General features: G+C 37.5%; 2 protein-coding genes across 4 annotated transcripts in view; one reads left to right on the plus strand and one right to left on the minus strand.

Moving 5' to 3' along the window:
• Positions 1 to 7,238, plus strand: part of LOC108501584 (oncostatin-M-specific receptor subunit beta-like) — a 29,248-nt gene extending 22,010 nt beyond the window's left edge. For all 3 annotated transcript variants that reach the window (XM_017823624.1, XM_017823625.1, XM_017823626.1), the window contains 4 exons: positions 847 to 1,011; positions 2,470 to 2,548; positions 2,825 to 2,897; positions 3,875 to 7,238. In XM_017823624.1, the coding sequence (XP_017679113.1) occupies positions 847 to 1,011; positions 2,470 to 2,548; positions 2,825 to 2,897; positions 3,875 to 4,324 (767 nt within the window). In that variant the 3' untranslated portion in view covers positions 4,325 to 7,238. The remainder of the gene's footprint in view (positions 1 to 846; positions 1,012 to 2,469; positions 2,549 to 2,824; positions 2,898 to 3,874) is intronic.
• Positions 7,239 to 7,411: 173 nt separating this feature from the next.
• The window catches only part of RICTOR (RPTOR independent companion of MTOR complex 2), a 75,370-nt gene continuing 62,266 nt past the window's right edge, over positions 7,412 to 20,515 (minus strand). Inside the window, exons 32-38 of the mRNA XM_017823623.1 lie at positions 18,005 to 18,182; positions 16,617 to 16,701; positions 15,044 to 15,277; positions 13,823 to 13,975; positions 13,004 to 13,127; positions 12,362 to 12,500; positions 7,412 to 12,212 (exon numbers count right to left, since the gene is read on the minus strand). Coding sequence (XP_017679112.1) covers positions 12,138 to 12,212; positions 12,362 to 12,500; positions 13,004 to 13,127; positions 13,823 to 13,975; positions 15,044 to 15,277; positions 16,617 to 16,701; positions 18,005 to 18,182 — 988 coding nt within the window. The 3' untranslated portion in view covers positions 7,412 to 12,137. The remainder of the gene's footprint in view (positions 12,213 to 12,361; positions 12,501 to 13,003; positions 13,128 to 13,822; positions 13,976 to 15,043; positions 15,278 to 16,616; positions 16,702 to 18,004; positions 18,183 to 20,515) is intronic.

A 20,515-nucleotide genomic window follows, 5' to 3' on the forward strand; every position in this document is an offset into this window, starting at 1 on the left:
CTGTTTGTCAGAACTAGCAGACAAGGGGTGTGACTGGAGAAATAAGCTAACCCATTTCTCCCTGGGGTCTGGGAGTTGCACAAGAGAGGTTAAAGAGCGTTTCTTTTTTCAGGCAGAAGTTTCTTGCTTTCGATTATCTTCAAAGAACTTGACCTAAGCTTAAGGGCTACAGAATTCTGGCAGAAAAAAAAAAAAGGAAATGGCAAAACTCAAATTACTATGTTAAAAGCTCTAGTGAAAGGAAATGAAAATAAACAGTTGCAGCCTTTGACAACAAGTTATTGGGTGTCTGTGAGAGGATGGGCAATGCTGGACAGTCCAGCTAGAAGGGATGTGAGTTCAGCCCTGTGGCAGTGAGTCAGGATGCATCATCCTTCTCGTAAGAAAGTGTGCAAGTTACAAAGAAGGCAGGTTACAAATGTTTTCTTTATTTCAGTGGCCATGCATAAGCGGGTCTGTAACATTTTGAAGAGAACTTACTGCAACCTTTCAATATCTAAAAGGGGCTTATGATAAAGACGGAGAAGGACTTTTTACCAGGGCCTGGTGACAGGACAAGGGGTAATAGTTTTAAACTGAAAAAAATTGATTTAGATTAGATATTAGGAGGAAATTCTTTACCATAAGGGTAATGAAGCACTGGAACAGATTGCCCAGAAAAGTTGTGGATGCTCCATCCCTGGAAGTGTTCAAGGCCAGGCTGGATGTGGTTTTCAGTAACACAGTGTAATGGGAGGTGTCCCTGTCCATGGCGGAGGGGGATGGAATCAGATGATCTTTAGGGTCCCTTCCAACCCAGACTGTTGATTTTGTGATTTCATGATTCTATCTTATGTTTCATTTTAGATAATTCAGAGCTATGTAAATACACAATTGAAAATCCAGAAGAAAAGAGATACACTGTGGAACACCTGATGTCAAACACAAAATACAAACTCGGGGTTAAAGCATATACAGGTGGAGGAGAGACTCCCATTGATAACTTTATATACATAGACACACCATATAACTGTGAGTACTGGCTGTGGAAAATGTCTTCTAGCAGAAGGATGGGATTATTTAAAATTTTCATGAGATTATTAATAATAATCTCCCTTTCTCAAGGAAAAACATGTAATTCAATGCAAAGTGCACTTAAGAAAGAATCCAACTGAGAAATCACATGTGTGTACCGACATGGCATTTTGATAATTTAAAGTAGATAGGGTTTTTTAAAAAAAATTTAGAATGAAATTAATTTATATCCTTATTTAAGTCTTATATCTTTCTGGGAAATAGCTTAATATATGCACACTTGCATGCCTAGTGAGTCCTGTTTGTTAGAGCTCACTGAAGAATTGTATTTGGATTTAACTGGTTTTCTAATAAACGGAAACTACAGATTTGTGTGCAAACAGGTAATTTCTGTATGGATTCTTGGAACTTCTTACTCTCATCAGTCCTTAAATCCATTGCCAAGTTAACTACTTCATAAACCGATATGGAAGGTTTATTGGTCTAAGCACTGTGTTTTGCTAAGTGGGCACATTTGATCACCACAGCGGAAGAGGAAATCCCTTGGCTGTAATTCTTTTCCCTTGAAAATACCAGTCAGCAGTCATGGTTGTGAAATTTATGATCCAAATTGGAGATGCCTGGTTTTGAGAAACTTCTTGGGGTTGGAGGTGAGGGGGAGGGATAGGAAAGGGGGAGGCATTGCCTTATGCAAGGAGACTTCATGCTTTAGGCTAACTAGCAGAACAGTGTCTAAACCCCCATGGTACCTCACAGGCACAGTCCTGCCTCTGCATCCCTCTGTGTTCCATGTTCCAGCTCCCATTAGCCAGCAAGACATTTGTACAGCCATGCAGAGAATAAAAATGCGGGCTTAACTGACCCAAAAAAAGAGATAAAAGGAGAACGTAACGTGTGCCCATTCCCTGCTGTGGTGTGTGGTAGGAACACACGAACTCTCTGCCACAGGGCAGAGGGAGAGCTGGCACTAACTAGTGTTCCCCCTCAGCCCACTTACAGACTCAAGTGTTAGTGAACAGTGTAGCTCGAGGCTGTGTCTTCTAGCTAGGAGGAAATACTGAGATCCTTGTATCCACATAAATCATAGAAGATTTGAACACTAGTGTAGTGTCTCTCTTGCTATAGTCAATCCAAAATGGAAGTACAGATGTTCTGTTCACTTCTTACAGTAAAATCTGTCTTCTTTAGAGATCCGAGAGAAAACCTAAAACAATACGTAAGTGAAGTTATCATTGCCTTAGGTTTTGGAAATTTCCTCTCACAGTAAAGATGCCAATATGAGAGCAAATAAAAAGCAGTCTAATAATAATTCAACCATGGACCACACAGTTCTACTGCTGAGTTAGTGGCAGGTATCCCACATGGGCTTGATGTTATTTTTGCCCGAGAAAGGCTGTATTGATTTTAACATCTGAGGAATTAAAAGCAAAATTTAAAAGTATTTTTCTTTCACAGATAACATGCTGTACTTCCTATTCCTGCTCGTGATAGTTCCAACCCTAGTAGCAGCTATATGCCACTGGAAGAAGAAGTGGTAAATTATAAAGCATTTTTCTGTTGTAGACAGAGAATGTAACTAACCTAATTCACAACCCACTGCTGCAGCTTGTTGCTTCCAGCCTGCTGTAAGGTCTCATTCATTTCTTCCTTTGGCTGTCAAACTGTGTGGATGTTGTATTTGGCTTGTGGCATTTCTGAGACACTCATCTTCTGCTGCTGTGTCTGTACACATCTATGTGTGGCTTCTGCTGGTAGAATGTGCTTTTATAAGAGAACAAAAATATGTTTTGTTTTGTTCTCCTATTTCCAGGGTGAAGGAGTGCTGCTGTCCTGCAATACCTAGTCCTAATAAGAGCAAAGTGCTGTCATTCAAAGAGTTTAAGGTAAGATCACTGAAAATCTAGTGTGTTTAATTTGTCCATTCTTTGATTTCAAAATCAAAGTTTCAAAAAATATTCTTTTTCTGTTGATTAAATTTAAAAATTAACTTATTTTTAATTTTTGTGTTGACTTCATTTAACCATTATAAAAACATTAACATAGTTTAATAATACTCTTTAGTGAAGAATTTTCTTTTTTGGCATTCATGTGACTCTGCAGGGACCAGCTTATATTCTACAGTCTGTTACTGCAAAAAGCCAGTGCATAATTGGAGAATAAATGAAATCTTTTGATACAGTAGATGATTCCTCCACTACTGCTGTTCAAGCCCTCACACTGAATGCAGCAGACCAGACAATACTGCACTTCACTGCAGCCTATGAGCTGTGCCTGCTCCTCCTGCCCCACATCTCAGCCTGTGAGCTGTGCCTGCCCGCTCCTCCTGCCCCCATGTGCCAGTCTATGAGCTGTGTCCGGCCTCTCCTCCTGCCCCACACCCATCTGCAGTAGGGCACTGCAGAGCCATGCACTTGCTGGCCCCTGGGAGAACACAGGCGGTTCTGCCAGGCACTGCCAGGTCTGGCTGGGAGGAGAGGATTGGCCAGAGGCCTCCAGGATTCAGTACACCTATCAGCCCATGCCGCTGTCTTCCAGTTGCTTCTGGTTAAGACTAAAACCAGCCCGCATCAAAAACCTGGCAAAGTCTTCATAGTAGAGGGGCATGGTTCCTTCTTCAAATACAGTTGTAATGAATTTACTTAAAAAAAAGAATTCTCTAAATAAATGGTCTGATAGATTCGACATAAAATACCACTTCCACTGAACATTCTCTCCATAGGTTTTCCTTCAAATTCTCATTTATTTGAAAAGTCCAAATCAAAAAAATATTTGTAAGACAATATTAGAAATCCTTGAAGTGATCACTCCCTTTTCTTTACTCTGGACTTTTTTCATTTTTTGTTGAATGGTTCTCTTGTAGATTGGTTCTGAGAAAGTGCTAAAAATAAATGACTGCATTCCTGACATGCTGGCTATGGACAATAAGGCTGAAGCCCAGAAATTACATCCATGGAGCAAGTTGTGTTCAATACCAACAGAAGACAAGACTGATGGTCACAATTCGTCCTGGATTTACCCTAAGGAAAATGTAGAGAGAGACCTTCCACCCACACCTATCTCTCAAACTCATAATTGGTTTGAAAATTTTGCTTATTTTTCTCATCTTGATGTTGAATCTGATCCCTATCAAACACCGGAGACACTGGAAGTGAACGAGACAGAGCTGGTAGTAGGGCTATACCAGCCACACTGCTATATTGATGTTTTTAATGAGGACACAGCCTCAGCAACCAGAGAAACAGCTGGCAGAAAGAATGGTTTGAGATATATCTCACAGAGAGATGTGCACTGCCTGGGGAGAAGGCTTTGATGTACTCTCCTCCATTCAGTCCATCCAGTGTATGATTACACAATATAGATGAGAACTTCTTTTGATTAGGGCTCTCACAAACTCAACTGCCCTACTTTGACTAGTTTTCAGTACTGGCTTGCACACAGGAACAATGTGTGTTATGGTTTCATTACAAGTTTATGGGGATTATATAAGATTTATAGGCTGTTTTGTGGCCTGTATTGCATAGAAAGCTAGATCACAGCAGTCTGTCATAGCCTGATGCAGAGAACTGCTGTATTTGACAGAGATAAATTTATTCATACAGGAGCAAGTTAAACAAGGGGATAGGTTGTTGTGCTCAAGGAATTTATTTCACTTGCAGTACGCTACTACATGCTCTGGCCACCCCAGCCAGGGGTGCTGTGCTGCTGGGCATGGAGCATTACCCAGCCCAGTGATAGTGAGGGGTGGGTTTTATTTTCTGTCTCTTAACTGATGTAAGGAATCATCATGGAAAGGTTACCTGCATACAGTGTGGCACATTACTAGAAGATTTGAAGGAACTTTGACTTTCTCTAGGAGAGCTGCCCAGAGCACCAAAATCCAGTAATTGCCATGCTTTCACTGCACCTGCGTCCTAATGGCACTTGTTGGGTGAAAGAGCACAAAAAACGTATTTTTATAGTACAAGCCCCTGCTTCCATTTCTTGTCACTGGGGCTCATCACACTTCTGCCTTCTCTGTTTGGAAGAATGACCCTGTAAAATTGTCTAAACTATACACTAAAGAAATGTGGGGAGCTAGGTGGGAAGTTCTTTTTGCAGCAGGAAAGCTGTTTGCAGAGATGGTACCATGCACTGTCTCTCTGCTTTTGCACATGAACTGAACTTCTTTTGGCATTAACTCCTGTACTTCCATAGCAAACCCCAAACCACCAACCATGTAAGGAAACAGGGTAGTCAGATGCATAGGTGTATGTATCCCATTTGTGAAGAATGTCATATTCAGGCTGCATCAGCTAGATCTCCCAACACTGCTTTTGCATGTGTTAAAAAACAAAACAAAACAAAAACCAAAACCAAACCAAACAAAAAAAACCAACCCCCCCCCAAAACCCCAGACCAAACCAAACAAAAACTAACCATTAATGAAATTATTTTAACATTCAGAATCCCTACAGTAGGCAGCAGTGAACTTGGCCTTTCACTTTGATTTCAAAAAATCATAAATTTGTAATGATGCAGTATAGTTGGAACTGTACTGAAAGTCTCATTAGATTAACCTCCTCAGTGCACAAGGAACCCTTTAGTTTTTCATCCTTATGGTGCTGTTTGGAATGTGTCACATGGTTTCAGCTTAGGAGCATGGAATAAGCGGTTATCAAAGGTGAAAAAAATGGAAGGTCTCTGACAATTTGATCTTCAGTTAGTTCGCTAAAATGCAGTCACTTGTCTTCCCTATGTTTAACTAGCTAGCTAATCACACTTCCTAGGAACTAAAGCAGCTGCAGACACAAGTGAGTTCTGATACTGAACCACATCTAGTTTTTACACTGTTGATTACAGATACTGTTGTAATGTCCACAAGCTATGTTGCAACAGGAAAACCAGTAAGACCTTAGCCTATAGTTGAGACAAGCACTCACTGCAAAGAAGGAGAGGTTTTCAGGCAGGAAAAGGCGAGGTACAGACAAAGGTACAAACACAGGGATGGCCAGCTGGGGTCAGGTGTCCAGTCCACGCACACTGTGCTGTGTGTGTACAGATGGCACACAGACTGATTTGACAAGTAAAGAAAAATTACAGCAGAGTCCTTCCTGTCAGCCTTCAGCCAGTGGAGTAAGGAAATGTGGCTGGGCACATTTTGCTGAAGGGCAGTTTGACAAGAGAACAGGGAGGTAAGGGAGGAGGCTGATGCTGTTCAATGGAAACATCCCAGAGAAACTTTTCTTCCCTTTACCTCTGGGTTACAGTGCATTTGAAACCTTGATACCACAGTATCATTACAGCTTGGAACATTTCCTTCTCCAAAGTGTTTCATCACATTTTACGTACTTGTGTAGTTTAAAAGTTTTGCTGCTGGAGAAAAGGCCAATAAACAGAAGGGAGCTGTTCTGTCACTATTGATATTAAACTTCTGAACTGTGCATTTCAGAAAAAGGCCTGTTTATTCAAAAAGGTTTGAAATCAAGAGTTATGTAGCTAAGGAATTCTGACAAGTCAGTCAACATCCCACTAAACATGTTAAAATTTGGCATTGCTGCAATTCCTTGTGTCAGAGGGGTCAGCTGCAACAAAGCACAAATCCCTATTTTGAAAAAGCTGCTGTCTCTGGGGCTTGGCTGCAGCAATTCTGCCCAGGAAGTGAATGGAGGAGTGTGAGTGTGTGTGTGGGTTCAGCCAGTTGTGCCTTCCTGATGGTGGGGTGAGACACATTAACCTGTTCACCTCTCAGCTCCCTTGGTCTTTCCTAGGGAGATACTGCGCTGCTGAAATTTCATTATCTGGACACAATGAAACACTTGACTGGGTACCAGAACTGCTGGGTGAGCTAAGGAGAAGCCAACTGCTCTTTCCCTGTAAACCCTTTTGGTTCCTGGCCCCGATGGGTGGTGCTTTGTGAAACCACCTGTGCATAAAAGCGCACAAACAGAGGATTCCAGGGAGGATAATGCCCCTGTGCCAGTCAGAAAGTGCAGTCTGTGTGCCAGAACTGAAGATTAGGAAAGTATTTTTGCATGGCTGGGGAAGCATGTATAATTTTTATATACTAAGACATCTGTCTTGCATTAATGGTTGAATGAGTTCAAAAGTGTAATCCTCTTTTTTTTTTTGATAATTCAACTCTCACAGCTGTTGTTGAAATGCTAATACTTAAACCATCACATAATGGAAAAGTATTCTCAGTATCAGCATGATAAAGTTTTAAAATAAAAATGGTGTGCAAACTATTAAAGAGTCTCTATTTTTGTATCTTACAAAGCATTAATATAAAATATATTTTTGACAAAAAAGTTTATTTAGAAAGCTTCTGGTCATTCTAGTTGATTAGTAACTTACAAATGTAAATAAAATTCCAACCCATTTCTAGTGCTGAGAGGTACATAAGAGACCAGAACAACTATTAGAAGTTTAAGTACATTTTATTAACAACGCATCCCTTTGATAAGACTACGCTTCAGGAGGCCTTTAATGCTCATTGACATGAACTGTACACAGTATACAAAAAAAGAAAAAGAAAAAAGAAAAACACGAAGAAAATCAAGATGGGCAATACCATTTTGGGACAAGCCTCTGTTTAAATTATACACAGCTCAATGCAATATTCTTACGTAAAATATATAAATACTTTTTCTTTCTATGTTACAGGTATACAATATAAATCAGATTTCAATGTCTGTTCAGTGACCTAAAACACTAGAACCTCCAAATATGTAGCAGCGTATTACTAAATAAAAAAAAGACCACACAGGACAGGGAGAATAAGTATTGAGATTTTCCTTGATCCCTTTCCTCAGATCAGAATGATTAATTTAGATAATCTCTTGTAATGAAGTTTTAGGGATGCTGACAGCCCAGTACTGGAACAATTTTTCAATTAAAACTAAAAATTGTCTGCCTTTTATCCCCTTAAGACATTGCATCTTGTGCTGAGACACTCTATTCAGTGGCAAAATGGTATGTTACATTTTTTGGCATAAATCACATTTCTCAAATAAAATAGTGTATTTTACAAAGCAACTCAAAATGTGCAATTTCTGCATGCTGTGGCATTGCTGTCCATCTATGCTACAAAAATAGCCCAAAGAAACTCCGCATTCTTTAATGAATATAAATCCGTTGAAAACAAAACTATCTACGGAACCACCACGAGGATTTAAAACTAAAACCAAGGAGATGGGGGCCCTCTAGAAAAATACAAACATGGTTTCTAGCATGTCCCCGAAGTTCTTTTACAGTTCAGGTTTTACTCTCACCAAGTATATCTTTAATAAGCACATAATAATATAAGTGTTCTAATAGCTTTTTTTTTTAACTACTAAAAAAAAAGTAGTTATTGGACCTGCTTTCAACTGGCTCCAGTAAAGCTCAGAGTAACAAGGCTTGTGTGCCGCCCTGCTGGGAGGTGAGCAGAACCAGGGAGATGTTCCAGAGACTGGCAACAAACAAGCCTTCCACTGCCATTGCTAAACTGGAGCTTATGTTCCCTTACAGGGAAACACCAGCTTCCTGCAGCCCAAAAAGCCAAATACCATGACCAGGACACAACTACGAAGCAGCAACAACTCTTCCAACTCTCACTAGGCTTTGATTATTCTCTGTTTCTCGAATAGCTACCTTACTCTTCAGGCACATAGTAAAGGTGCTACGGTTTTGTTTTCAGTCTCACTGCAAATTAAATCGCATTCAAGATCACTATGTATGTTTCAAAATAAGACGACAAAGAGCCAAGCAGGATTCTCACTGGTGCTTTATAACGGCAGCTTACGTCAGCGTGCTGAGCCACTGCACCTTAAACTACTGAATCCAAATCGTTTAGAACTCCACTTGGGAAAAAACATAACCACCCTGCAATGAGAGCACATTTTGGGTAGGTATGTCAGATGTCAGTCAAATAAGAATGGTCAGATGAGGAAAAGCAACTTGATTGAAGCACAATATGCCAGGGGCCCCACATACAGGTTCACCACTTCAAAGCCTGACCATCTCCAGCTCCAACTGATGTCTGCAACAGCTGGGAGCATGCTGCATGTCTGAATTTCAGAGAGCTGAAAAGGTCTCTCTCTACAAAAAGAGACTCTCAGCACCCAGCTATGTCCTCCTTCCCTCCTTGGAGAGAAAGAGGCCCTCGGGGAGGTACCTGGGGGCCCCACCAGTTCACTGCCCTTTGCAAAGGGCTGCCCCTTTCCACTGACTGTAAAAGCCAACAAAGTAAGTTGGACAGCTAATGCAGTAGACTAAATGTGACTGGTTTCACAAGCAGCCTCTCCTTCCCACAACGGCTTCTGTCTCTGAGCTGCGTATGAGCATGTGGGAAAGTTTTCTTTGCCACAGCAACCCAACTGCATTGGTATATAGTGTAGGTGAACATTACACACTTTGCCATTTATTCAACAGTATCATTCAGACTGGAAATATAAAAGTGGCTGGTCTGTCAGCTTCCCTAGGAGAAGTGGAAGAGATTCTTTATTAGGGCTAATACAAGCACAATCATTGCTTACTACACTTTAATTTTGAAGCTTTAAAATGAACCAAACGAAATCCCAAAACAAGAACTTTGAAAACAGTATTTGAAAAAAAGAGATATACAGATTTAGAAATTCACAGTTTATAACTAGGCCAATATAAATTTCCTTCAATAACAGTATCCCCTTCATTTGCCAATTAAACAGAAACATCAATGAGCTTAATGTCAGTATGTAAATTAATTTTCTAGAAATGTTGTATGTTATGTACAGTACAGACTTTACATCCTTGATGCATACTTGTTGAAATTACTGACACTCATACATTTTCAGAAGAAAAATCACGCTTTATAACTGAATTTGCAGCCATAATTATTTATGTCAAGTTTCTGTTGTCATGGATCCCCACACAAGCAAGCAAGTACTTCAGAATGCATAAGCATTTCAGGATGGAAATTCTATCAAAAGTAGGTTTGCTTACCTTTTTATAATCAGAGGCCTTTCTACATTAAGTGCTATGGGTTAAACTTAACAAATGAACAGAGGTGTTTTATTTAAATACAGGTGATAAAACTTGTTTATTTTGCTTTAACTGCAGAAAAATAACATGGAGTTGTTTGATGTAACCCCATTTAGTTATTAAAACAAATCTCTTCTACTCTAGCCTAACTGAGGTAGTGTTTGAAACTACTGTATAACATACGCTATCCCCATTTGTGGGAAAACTACATTATTTTCCTTTGGAGTTTATACCACTATTTGGTCTACTGTGATTGACATTTTGGTTTTACAGAAGCATTTACTTCTTATGACCATAAGTCCAATAGTTACTGGTGTGGTCTGTTTTCAGAACATTTCAAACATGTCTTGACACATAGATGTATCATTTGTGTCAACGACCACAGAAGAGTTGAATCAGTTTCTTTTTGCTCCTTCTTTCAGTGGGAACTCATGAAAAGATAATCTTAGGAACTAAATTTGACTATGAGCAGCAACTTACAATTTGCTTTACCGGAACCTGATGGTATGCAGCGCACACAAGAACTCAGTGAAGATAGCTGCAAAGCGGTGCTTATATGGCATGGTGAAATTTCCAATAAGAAGAAATAAATTCTATGTTTCACTAGGAATCATGTGTTACCGTTCACAGGACTACTTCTTGAAATCTCCAGTAGCATAGCTAGTAAGAACAGAGTTATGAGCATCAGGATAAGTTTCAGTTAAGTATTAATCTGACAATTATAAAAAATGGTAGAAGTGAATGGATAAAAATACGTTCTACTCAGTACAGTCCAGCTGAATTATTCACCTATATCAAAATCAAAGGGTAATCCCTTCTATTACAGGCATTCTAACAAAGGTGGCCATGCTACTATATATACACATTTGCATATATTTATACTACCTTTGTATAAAGGCTTCTGAATCTTTAGATTCATGACAAAAGTGACAGGGATTCTTTTTTTTTTCCTTTTAAGCTTGCACTTATTAGTTTAGAAACCTAACTAGTAACATGATTGAGGCAACTACTTCAGTCATTATCAGTCACTGTATCATTTAACTTTTGCAACAAGTCTTAAATACCAGTACAAAATTATAAGTACGGCTGCTCCAAAATTTGTTACTTAAGGCTTTTCACTACAATTATTAGTACTATCAGACACTTGATCACTAATCCATTGAAAATTCAAATAAACCTTTGTTTTTATAAAAAGTTGTTTCCATGGAACTTGGAAAACACTCATGTTATGTCTCCTCACAAAAGCTATAATGATTAAATGTCTTCAAGTTTAGTTCATACAATATTTGCTTATCTGATACAAATCATGCTTTTTAAACAATTGTAGTTAAGAGTAAGACCCACATTTGTATTATATGAGCATGAGTGTAGAAACTGCAAACACATGCATAATATTCAGGGAAAACAATCTCATTTCAGCATTTTAGATTTAAATTATTTGGTTTTTTGAAAATCAAATTGTAGTGAAAATCCTTAACTGGTTCAGGCAAGATACATGTACATAAATGTAATGAAATTGAAGAAACTGCTAATAAAATGTCTTACAACTATAGCAATATTAAAATAACTTAATGAAACCTCATATTCACAGAGGCATTTCTTTCTGTCTGAAGTTAAAAATCCCCATGTTCATAGTGTTATAAACAGTACAAAAACCAACAGAGAAGGGCTAATATTAATCCCCTAGTGCCCACAACTACAGCATGGCTCCCCATTGCTGGCAGTGGAATGCACTCCCATCTCTCTGATTCCTGGTATTCAGGGTTTAAAAAGCAAGGCATCGTTCTGCTTCTCTGGAACAGAATCATAAGTCAATTAATAATGTCTCTGCAAGTTGTCCTTTTTCTTCTTAATGTATGGTAGAAAATGAAATGAAAACTTGTGGAGGCGTTCAGTGCTTGGCTCTTGCATATACTGGTAATTACTATTATTAAAACTATGTAATGTTTAATAAATCCCCAAAGGGCTCAAATCACTGTGGCAGTAATTGGTTGAGGAAGCAAATGTTTTCAGTTCAGTCTTCAGGTACCAGTAGCTTCTGGAACAGTCTAGAAGATGGTGCTCCAAGCCTTTTTTGTCCAGTCAGTCGTAGGTTGTGTGAGGATTTCAGAAAGTCTGCATGAAATGCACTGCTTGGGCAGAGGTCAGGATTCGGCTGATGCATCGATTACAGGCTGTTTTGTTGGTGTTGCTAAAATAGCCTCTGCTTCTTCATGCATCTAAAAGAAAAAGATGGAAGTATTAATAGTTAGAGACTTTGGTTTCCTTTAGGACATACCTCTCTGAAAGCATTTTTTACTCAGAACATGAAACCTGCACCGAGCTAGCATATTTTGGTACATTCAGTGCACGTGAACCCTCCACTTACTTGCAAGAACTGAACATCTTGAAACAGCTCCTGAATGAATCTTCGGGATGGAAGTCGAAATGTACAATGTGCTAACAAGTAGGACACCTCAGAGTAAAGGCAAATGTCATCAAATGCTTGGGGGTACTTCTCCTTAATTCTGGACAACAGAATAAACAAAATTTATAAGTCTTGAGCAGATTTCCATAATATTTTAAAAGAAACTTTTCAATTAGATTATCATCATTAACAAAGTAGAACTCTTCTTTTAGCATTTGCCAGTTTCCAATGTCACTAGTCCAGAAACCTATAGGTTATAACATTTTTTAAAATAAACTAATTTCAGTAGTTGTACTCTTGCCTAAAGCAGAGTTGTGTTTCTCAAGAAGTTACTTTCAGTTTGTTATTGTGCTTATTTATTATTCAGCATAAATAAAAAAACTTAGTTTCCTTTTTAAAGACACTGATTTTAAAAAGTCTGGTGAAGAGTACAATATTAAACACAGAGCAAAAATGCTAAAATTATTTGTTTAGCTTTTACATGACAGTAAATCATATCTCCTTGACAATTTTTTGAGAAGTTAAATTATTCATTGTCCCTCAGATCTTAGAGAATACAGATGACTAAATGTTGCTAAAACATCTGGAATGTGTTGAACTTACGTCAAAAGTCCAGTTTCATGGCCTTTAGTTCCTACTGAACTACTCAAATTGATTACCAAACGTAGGACCTCTTTCCGCAGAAGTATTCTGCACACTGGAGTATCATCTGGGATTGATTTTACTCCTGGAAAAACAAATTAAACAGTATGGAATTTAAACAAAATTGTCTTTGATTGTGCTAATATTATGCCACGAAAGTCTGTTTTAGCACTCCATACACATACATGCACATACATATTTACATATTATTCTGAGTGATCAAAAATATTTCTACTAAAATTAAATACTATTTTCAGGAATTTAAACAGTTTAAAACCTTTTCAAATATTTGAAAACTTTGTAACTGGAATATCCTCTAAGATAAAGTCACAGTGCTCTCTCTATCACTAAATCATGTTGCAAACTGGATGAGTTTCTCTCAGATACTGAAGAATTCAGCAACCAGCTACTTCGTAAGAAATGATAAGTCAAAATGTAATACGCAAGTATAAAAAAGAAATGTCTTTCTCTTTACAGAAATTCAGTCATTTTTAAACGTTTTTTTTAAATTAACATCAGTTAAGAAAAAAGGCAATCAATTTGCTTGTAACGTCAGACACAGAGCTACTGAATAGCCTGTAGAAATGCTTATAGCAAAAGAAGAGTCTAGAACTACGTTCTCCCACCCGGAGATGTTTTTATCCAGATTTGTTCAGTTTTTGTTTAATAATGAGCATTAATCAGTTGCAGTGTATATAAGCGAAATATAATTTTTCCACAATACCTAAAACATACTTCAAGAGTTACAGTCTCTAATAATCATAAGGCTTTCAAACTTACCTAAGACAAGTTCTGTACTCTTGGTGCTGCTAGCCGAACCATGGGATACTGCATCACTACAGCCTGAAATTCCAGAGAATTTGGAGGAATGGACGTCTAAGTGATTGTGAATGGTCTGCCCACACCAGTCAGTATATGGAATGTCTGAAAAATCTGACATAAACAAAATGTTGCATCTTTGTTATTCACACTTTTCTTCAGTTCACATGCTTTTGCTATTTTTCAACAATGGTAAACATGCAAGACACTGATGCACTAATTACTATGCCCAGCTGGAAAGTAGATGTTGTATTTTGAAAAAATCATACTTGAAATCTTTAAAAATTGCTTTTTTAGAATCTTAAAATACTCCAGTGAAAATAGTCAACTCTTCTAGACACTGATGGAAGCCTAAAATGCTCACACATAAAGCTCCATTTTATATGACAATACAGATGCTCTTTCATATGCATACTTTTTTTCATACAATTACCACAGTTTGCAGAAAAGTCTCTGACAAGAGCCTGGGTCTGCTGCACCTGTAATTACAGCTGGGATTTTATTTGCCATCCTTTCTTGCTTCTGAACTCAACCTCAAGCTCAGCTCTCTGAGCCATTCCTCATGTTTTGTGTATCATGCCCCCTGCCAACATGTGCTACTAGCTGAATGTTTAACACTAATGTCAAACAGTAAGGATTCCTACTAAGCATCCATTACTGGATTATCTTTTCTCCACAGACATTGTAAAAAGGCATGTAAATGCAAGCTCTGCAGAAGACGTTACAAAAAATAATTCTGAGTCTCATCCGAAACTCAAAATATGAGGGAAGATGCCTAAATCCCAGAAATTACAGCTCAACTTCAACCAACTCCTCAGACTTACTTCATTGTATTTTAGGATACAGACTTGAAGTCAGATTTTTCATTAGTTGGACAGCAGGTGTCAATTTTTAGGAAACGGATTCTAAGTACCAAATAAGGTTTCAAGATTTATATTTTAACATACACTCAGAAATACTTTAAAAATACACGCAGGCACCTAATCATAATAATACTAAAAACTGAAAAGCTGGAAATGACCACAGTAATACCACTGGTTGCAGAGTGAGCTTATCAGAGAATTAATTTTAAGGTCAATAGTCAGTTACACAAAAACTCTTACAGATTATTTAGTTTTAAAGATGAACAAAATCCAACAGGTTCACTTGGTTTTACTACACTTCTCCACAAGGAACACTAACCTGTACGACTATATGCAGAGTTCACTTTGGTGTTAGGCTGATAACCCAGAATTTGAATGCAGACACAGTAAAGACAGTTCTCATCTGTGTGCTCCTGCAGACCAGTATCCTCTGTACTTTCTAAAAACTGAGAGGCGTCTGAACGGCTGGTATTCATGATTTCTGTGAGACTGATCTGCTGTCGTAGCATCTGGAAAGGGCTTTTGACAACATCACTTGCACCTGATGGAAGACCTGTAGATAAGAATTAGTTATTAAAAAAAACCCACAAAACCAAGCAACTTGCACTATTTCAATCAATTTCCACTTTTAAGCCTTTTAAGGCTGGGGGGCGTGTGCACATGAACACCTGTAACATTATTTTTTTTGAGAGAGGTTAAGCTCCCAACATTGTTAGCATTTGAGAAGTAGACATCACATTTTAGTCTCAACTTACCAGATATAAAATAACATTGCAAAGGACAGAGTTTAACCTCTAAACACACATACTGTAAAAGATGGTAAGTGGTAAATCCTGACATAGTATCAACATTACTAATACCTATGTAACACCAAACACATTACCAATTTTCATAGTGTCCAACAAGATTAATAAAATATACCAGATGTTTAAATTACACATGCACTAATGCACATAGAAACGCTATTTAAAAAACTGTAACTCAGTGGTCATGACAGGAAGAAACTAGAGTCAACAATGCAGAAACAAACAGAAGACACTTTAGTGACATGCTCTTTCCTGAGTGGAAAAAACAAATACAATTTTGAACAAGAGTTACTTTACACTTAAACTTAGCAAACTACAGAAAAACACTTCCAGGAAAATCAGCTTTATATACAATGCTAACAAAACAAAAGAAAAAAAATCAGTAAAGTGTGTCTTTTTGAATGCTCAAAGTGGTTGTAAGGAAACACCAGCTAGCCAGGAGGCAGGACAACAGTTATCCTAATATACTACTAGAGGACCAGCTTCAAGGCTTCTTTTTTCAGTTGTTCTTTTTAACAGACATACTGAGACCCTACAAATTTCTCTAGAGTAAAAAGAAATTGCATTCCAGAACAAGTCACACATTCGAGTACTTGCAGTTCTCTTGTACCATGTCCCATCACCTTCACTGATCAACTGTGATGGACACGTCACAGAAAGACAAAATTTACTTTCTGAAATAAACACTGAACACCATTACTGGTTCCTATAAACTCATGTTTAATCAAAGGGAAATCAAAATGTAACAGTTCAATATGTGGCATTCATATTTTATCTAGTGTTACTTCCTTTAATTCAATATCACTACCAGTCTTTGATTAGCATTAGCTCACATTATCGAAGATAAGCAGACTTTCCTCCTCCCTTCATTAGAGCAGAAACAAAATTGGATGCAACACTGTATTATCTCAAACTAAATAAAACAGGGAATTCATGGCCTGCAATCCAGATTCCAGAACGCAGTTCTCAAAACTTAACAGCTAATAAATAAGCTTTTCTCTAATGAAAAATTAACGAATAAATCAACAACCCACTCAATGTACCAATAAACAACAGAAACATGCAGGAAAGGAACAAAACCAGTACCTCCTGCATCAGGTGCAAAGACCCTAGCTCCACGGTCATCAAGTGGAGGTGTAGTTTTCTTCTGGAAATATGGAGTTTCCTTTACCTGGAATATTCAAATGAAAATTAAAATTAGCACAGGTGATAATCATAACACAAAGGAAAAAGAGATTTTATGAGGAAATAAAATGTTTTTGATTTTTTTACTTCAGGAAGAAGATATAATTAGAGAAGAAAATCAAGAATAAGCTCCCAAGTACTGAAGAAAAGCCAAATGAGAAAAATATACATTTGCGAATGAATGTTTATTAAGTAAGGTTTATGACCAGTTAGTAAATGTTCTAACAGTGGTGATAGGCTGGTGCAAGAAAACCAGTGACCCACAATGGCTATTAATAATTTGCCTATGATGACTCTACAGCACTGGAGATCTTGGAAATCCAGTGCAAAAACAACCAGGACATCTAACATGCTGTCTGTAGGATGCAGAGTTGAGACATGTCTCAACTACAAAAAGACTTAAGAGAGAAGAAATTTAGCAACATAAATGTGCCACAAAGACTGTGAAGGAGAAAGAAAAAGTAATCATTACACAAAGGGAAAATAGAAGCATGTATTACAGAAAAATTTGCCTTTGGTCTTGGTTTTGTATTTTTGTTAAGATTAGTAAGAACGTGATTTACAACTGAAAGGCAACAACTAAGTAAAGTAAACATAAGGAAGCCCACTGATTTACTTTTGACATAGACCATGTCCTGGTTTTGGTAATTAAGTAACAGAATATTAAACCCTGTGATGTATCAGTTTGTTAAACCAGAATGTGTTTTCTACCAAGCAGAAAGAGGAAAGCAATTGCTGAGACACTTAAAATAATCTGTTCTAACTTAAAAATATGTATCTTTAAGGTTAAGTAAAGACAATATAATTTAATACTATGATGATTAAATAATAAAATATTGGTATATATTTCAAGATCAAGGTAAGCAGGGAATTAACTGTGTGCACATAATTATGCACATAATTTATGGTTGACCATAAATGGTCATTGCGATGATCAATTAGTTGGCTAAAGAGGCATTAACAAATGTCCACAGACTATGCTAATTTTAGTAAAAAAGTCAGATGTCAAATAAAAATTTTGTGACAGCGTATTTATGTCACCATTGTTTAACATTCCTCTAACATAGTGTGTCTCATTATTTGCCTAATAATGCAAACCAGACTAGCGACCTTGCGTAAACAGGGTTTGAAGAAAACCTCTTGTTCTCCGAAATGCATTTCTTGAAAGTATCACATCCGTTTTTGCTCATTTCTCTAGATTTAATCTATTCTGATGGAAAGGCAACAGTTGACTACCTACCTTTCAGTACGAAAATGCATACGAACCAAATCAGTTAATGCATACATACCTGAAATATTTCATTGATATCCACCGGGAGAGCAAGGCCAATGTAATCATCAGAGCTACCATAGGTAGCATTAGAAACCATGGAGCGAACAGAAGAGGAACGCTGAAGTGTGTTTTGGTTAATAGGACTTAATAAATCTTCTTTATCTAATGAAGCATAACTTAAAGCTTTCATGAACCTGCAACATGGAAACAATAAATCACTATTTTAGTAACTCTCCCATTCTAGCACATTAAAAGTAAGACTATCCTTATCATCCCATTGTAGATCGCGGAGCTTGTTACAATAAATTACAGCTACAGGCTCATTGCCTTTTCTGCCTCGTATTGCATGGTTTGGCAGTTCCTAGAGTAAAAATTTCTTCTTTGTAATTCCAAGTAGAGGAATTCAAACTAATCCTGCAAAACTATAAATTTTCTCCAAGTTTCCAGGCTTTGAATATTTACAGCCCAGACGGAGCCAGTAATGATTTAGGCTAATGGCCTAACTGCCTCATTTTGAAACGTACCTATACACTGAACATGTATTTCCTGGATATTCTCAAACTCCGAGCTGAGCAGGCACATCCCTGCAAAGGCAGACCTTGAGCCTACCAGCGATGCGTGCAGGGAACATTTTATTCCTGTACTCCGAAGGTGCCACCACCAGGTCACCAAAGCATGGAGGAAGTATTTGCTCAACAAATGCCCAAAGAACAAACTTAAACCTGTACAGTGAGCAGAGCTGAGTGCGAAAAATACCTCAAAGAACGAAGACACAAAGAGGTTGGGAAAACGAGATGGGATAGAAGAGGCAGGAGAACAAGTCCTCAGTGCTGATCAGAGCCCTAGTAATGGAAACCTCACATTTGGCCATCTGTCATTTTATTTCTCGTCAAAGATAAAAATCTATAAATGTTTTCTGCTAATCAGATGATAATGTAGATGGTCTATATGCAGTGGATTAAAGCTTCCTAATAACAAGACATACGTCAGGAACAGTAAATTTTTATTGCAAATTATTATATATTGGAAGGTAAAGTACAGTGAACATTTGCTTTCTTTTTTGCCTTCAAAATAGTTTTCTATCAATTTTTTGTTTTAGAAGGGCAATAAAAAGTCTTCTTATCCCTAACAGACTAGCAGATATTCAGATAAAATTAAATTACCAAAATTTGATCATGTATGGTTCAAGACATTATTAAGCAATAAAAATGCATGAAACAATTTACAAGATATCAATAGTTTTCTTGATACTTATTCAGACCATTGCTAATGACAGTAGCAGTGGACTTCCAATAAAAGTTAAGCCATACTTCAGAAAGAGAGGGAAAATGTCTCAAGTTGTGCCAGGGGAGGTTTAGATTGGATATTGAGAAAAATTTCATCATTGAAAGGGTTGTCAAGAATTGGAACAGGCTGCCCAGGAAAGCAGCTGAGTCACTATCTTTGAAGACATTTAAAAGGTGTGTAGATGTGGCCTTTAAAGACACGGTTTAATGGTGGACTTGTGTTAGTAGCTGAACTCAATCTTGAACGACTTTTCCTACCAAAAAGATTGTATGATTATGAACTCAAAAAGTTACCAATTGCATTAATTATTTCATAATACAACATGCTACAATGACTCTCAAAATTAAAGATAGAAGTATTAATCCTAAATGTTTGTCCCTGCTTTTCTTAGAAAAGCTAACAGACATATCATTAGCATTTATAAACACTACTAAGTTTTCATGAAGGAATGTCTGCAGGTGATAGGGTGAGAGCCTTGATCAGGATTTGAAACATTTTTGTTGGTCTTTGAAGTCAAAGGTGGGAAATTTAGCCTTACAAAATAATTCACCCAAATAAAAAGGCTTTTTAACCTTCCGAATGAAAAGAACAACTAAAATCATCACAAAAATAAATCTAACACATAAATCTGTCAATAAATCATAAACAAAAGTTTTCTGAAGACTGACAGAGAAATAGCTTTGGCAGATAAAAAAGACAGTATATTTTTTTCTAATTTATTATTTAAACAACAGTTAAGGACAATTTTAGCTGGAAATAGGAAACTTACTCTGAAATTATTAGTAAACATAATCTGAAATTATAAGGACCACAATTATTCAGCAGTGACACTCAACTGTAAGCAGTAAGAAAAACACATGTACTAGTTACACTGCAGTCCTTCCAATCAATTATATCAGTGACCAACAGAATCTGAAAATCTCTTTTAGCATGTATGTTTGCAATTATTTAACCTTCTGAGAGATATGAGCACTCCAGACATTTCAGTTCAGTGTCAAACAGGTCAGCTCAAATCCTTGAGCCTATCCACTGATACAAGAGAACAGAGATGAACAGCTAAGCACCAGGAATATTGTCAGTATGACACTGCATGCAGAGTCTTTGGATGAAAGTCCACTGCAGCAAGGCTGCTCTGCATATCAAGGGCACGACTGCAAGGAACAGTACAATAGTACTTACAGCCATAACAGAACCTGTACCACCACCGAAATGACACCGATTTGTTCCCGCATTAGCACAG

Source organism: Lepidothrix coronata, unplaced genomic scaffold (genome assembly GCF_001604755.1).
Source record: "Lepidothrix coronata isolate B3197 unplaced genomic scaffold, Lepidothrix_coronata-1.0 Scaffold104, whole genome shotgun sequence".
NCBI classification, from domain to species: Eukaryota; Metazoa; Chordata; class Aves; order Passeriformes; family Pipridae; genus Lepidothrix; species Lepidothrix coronata.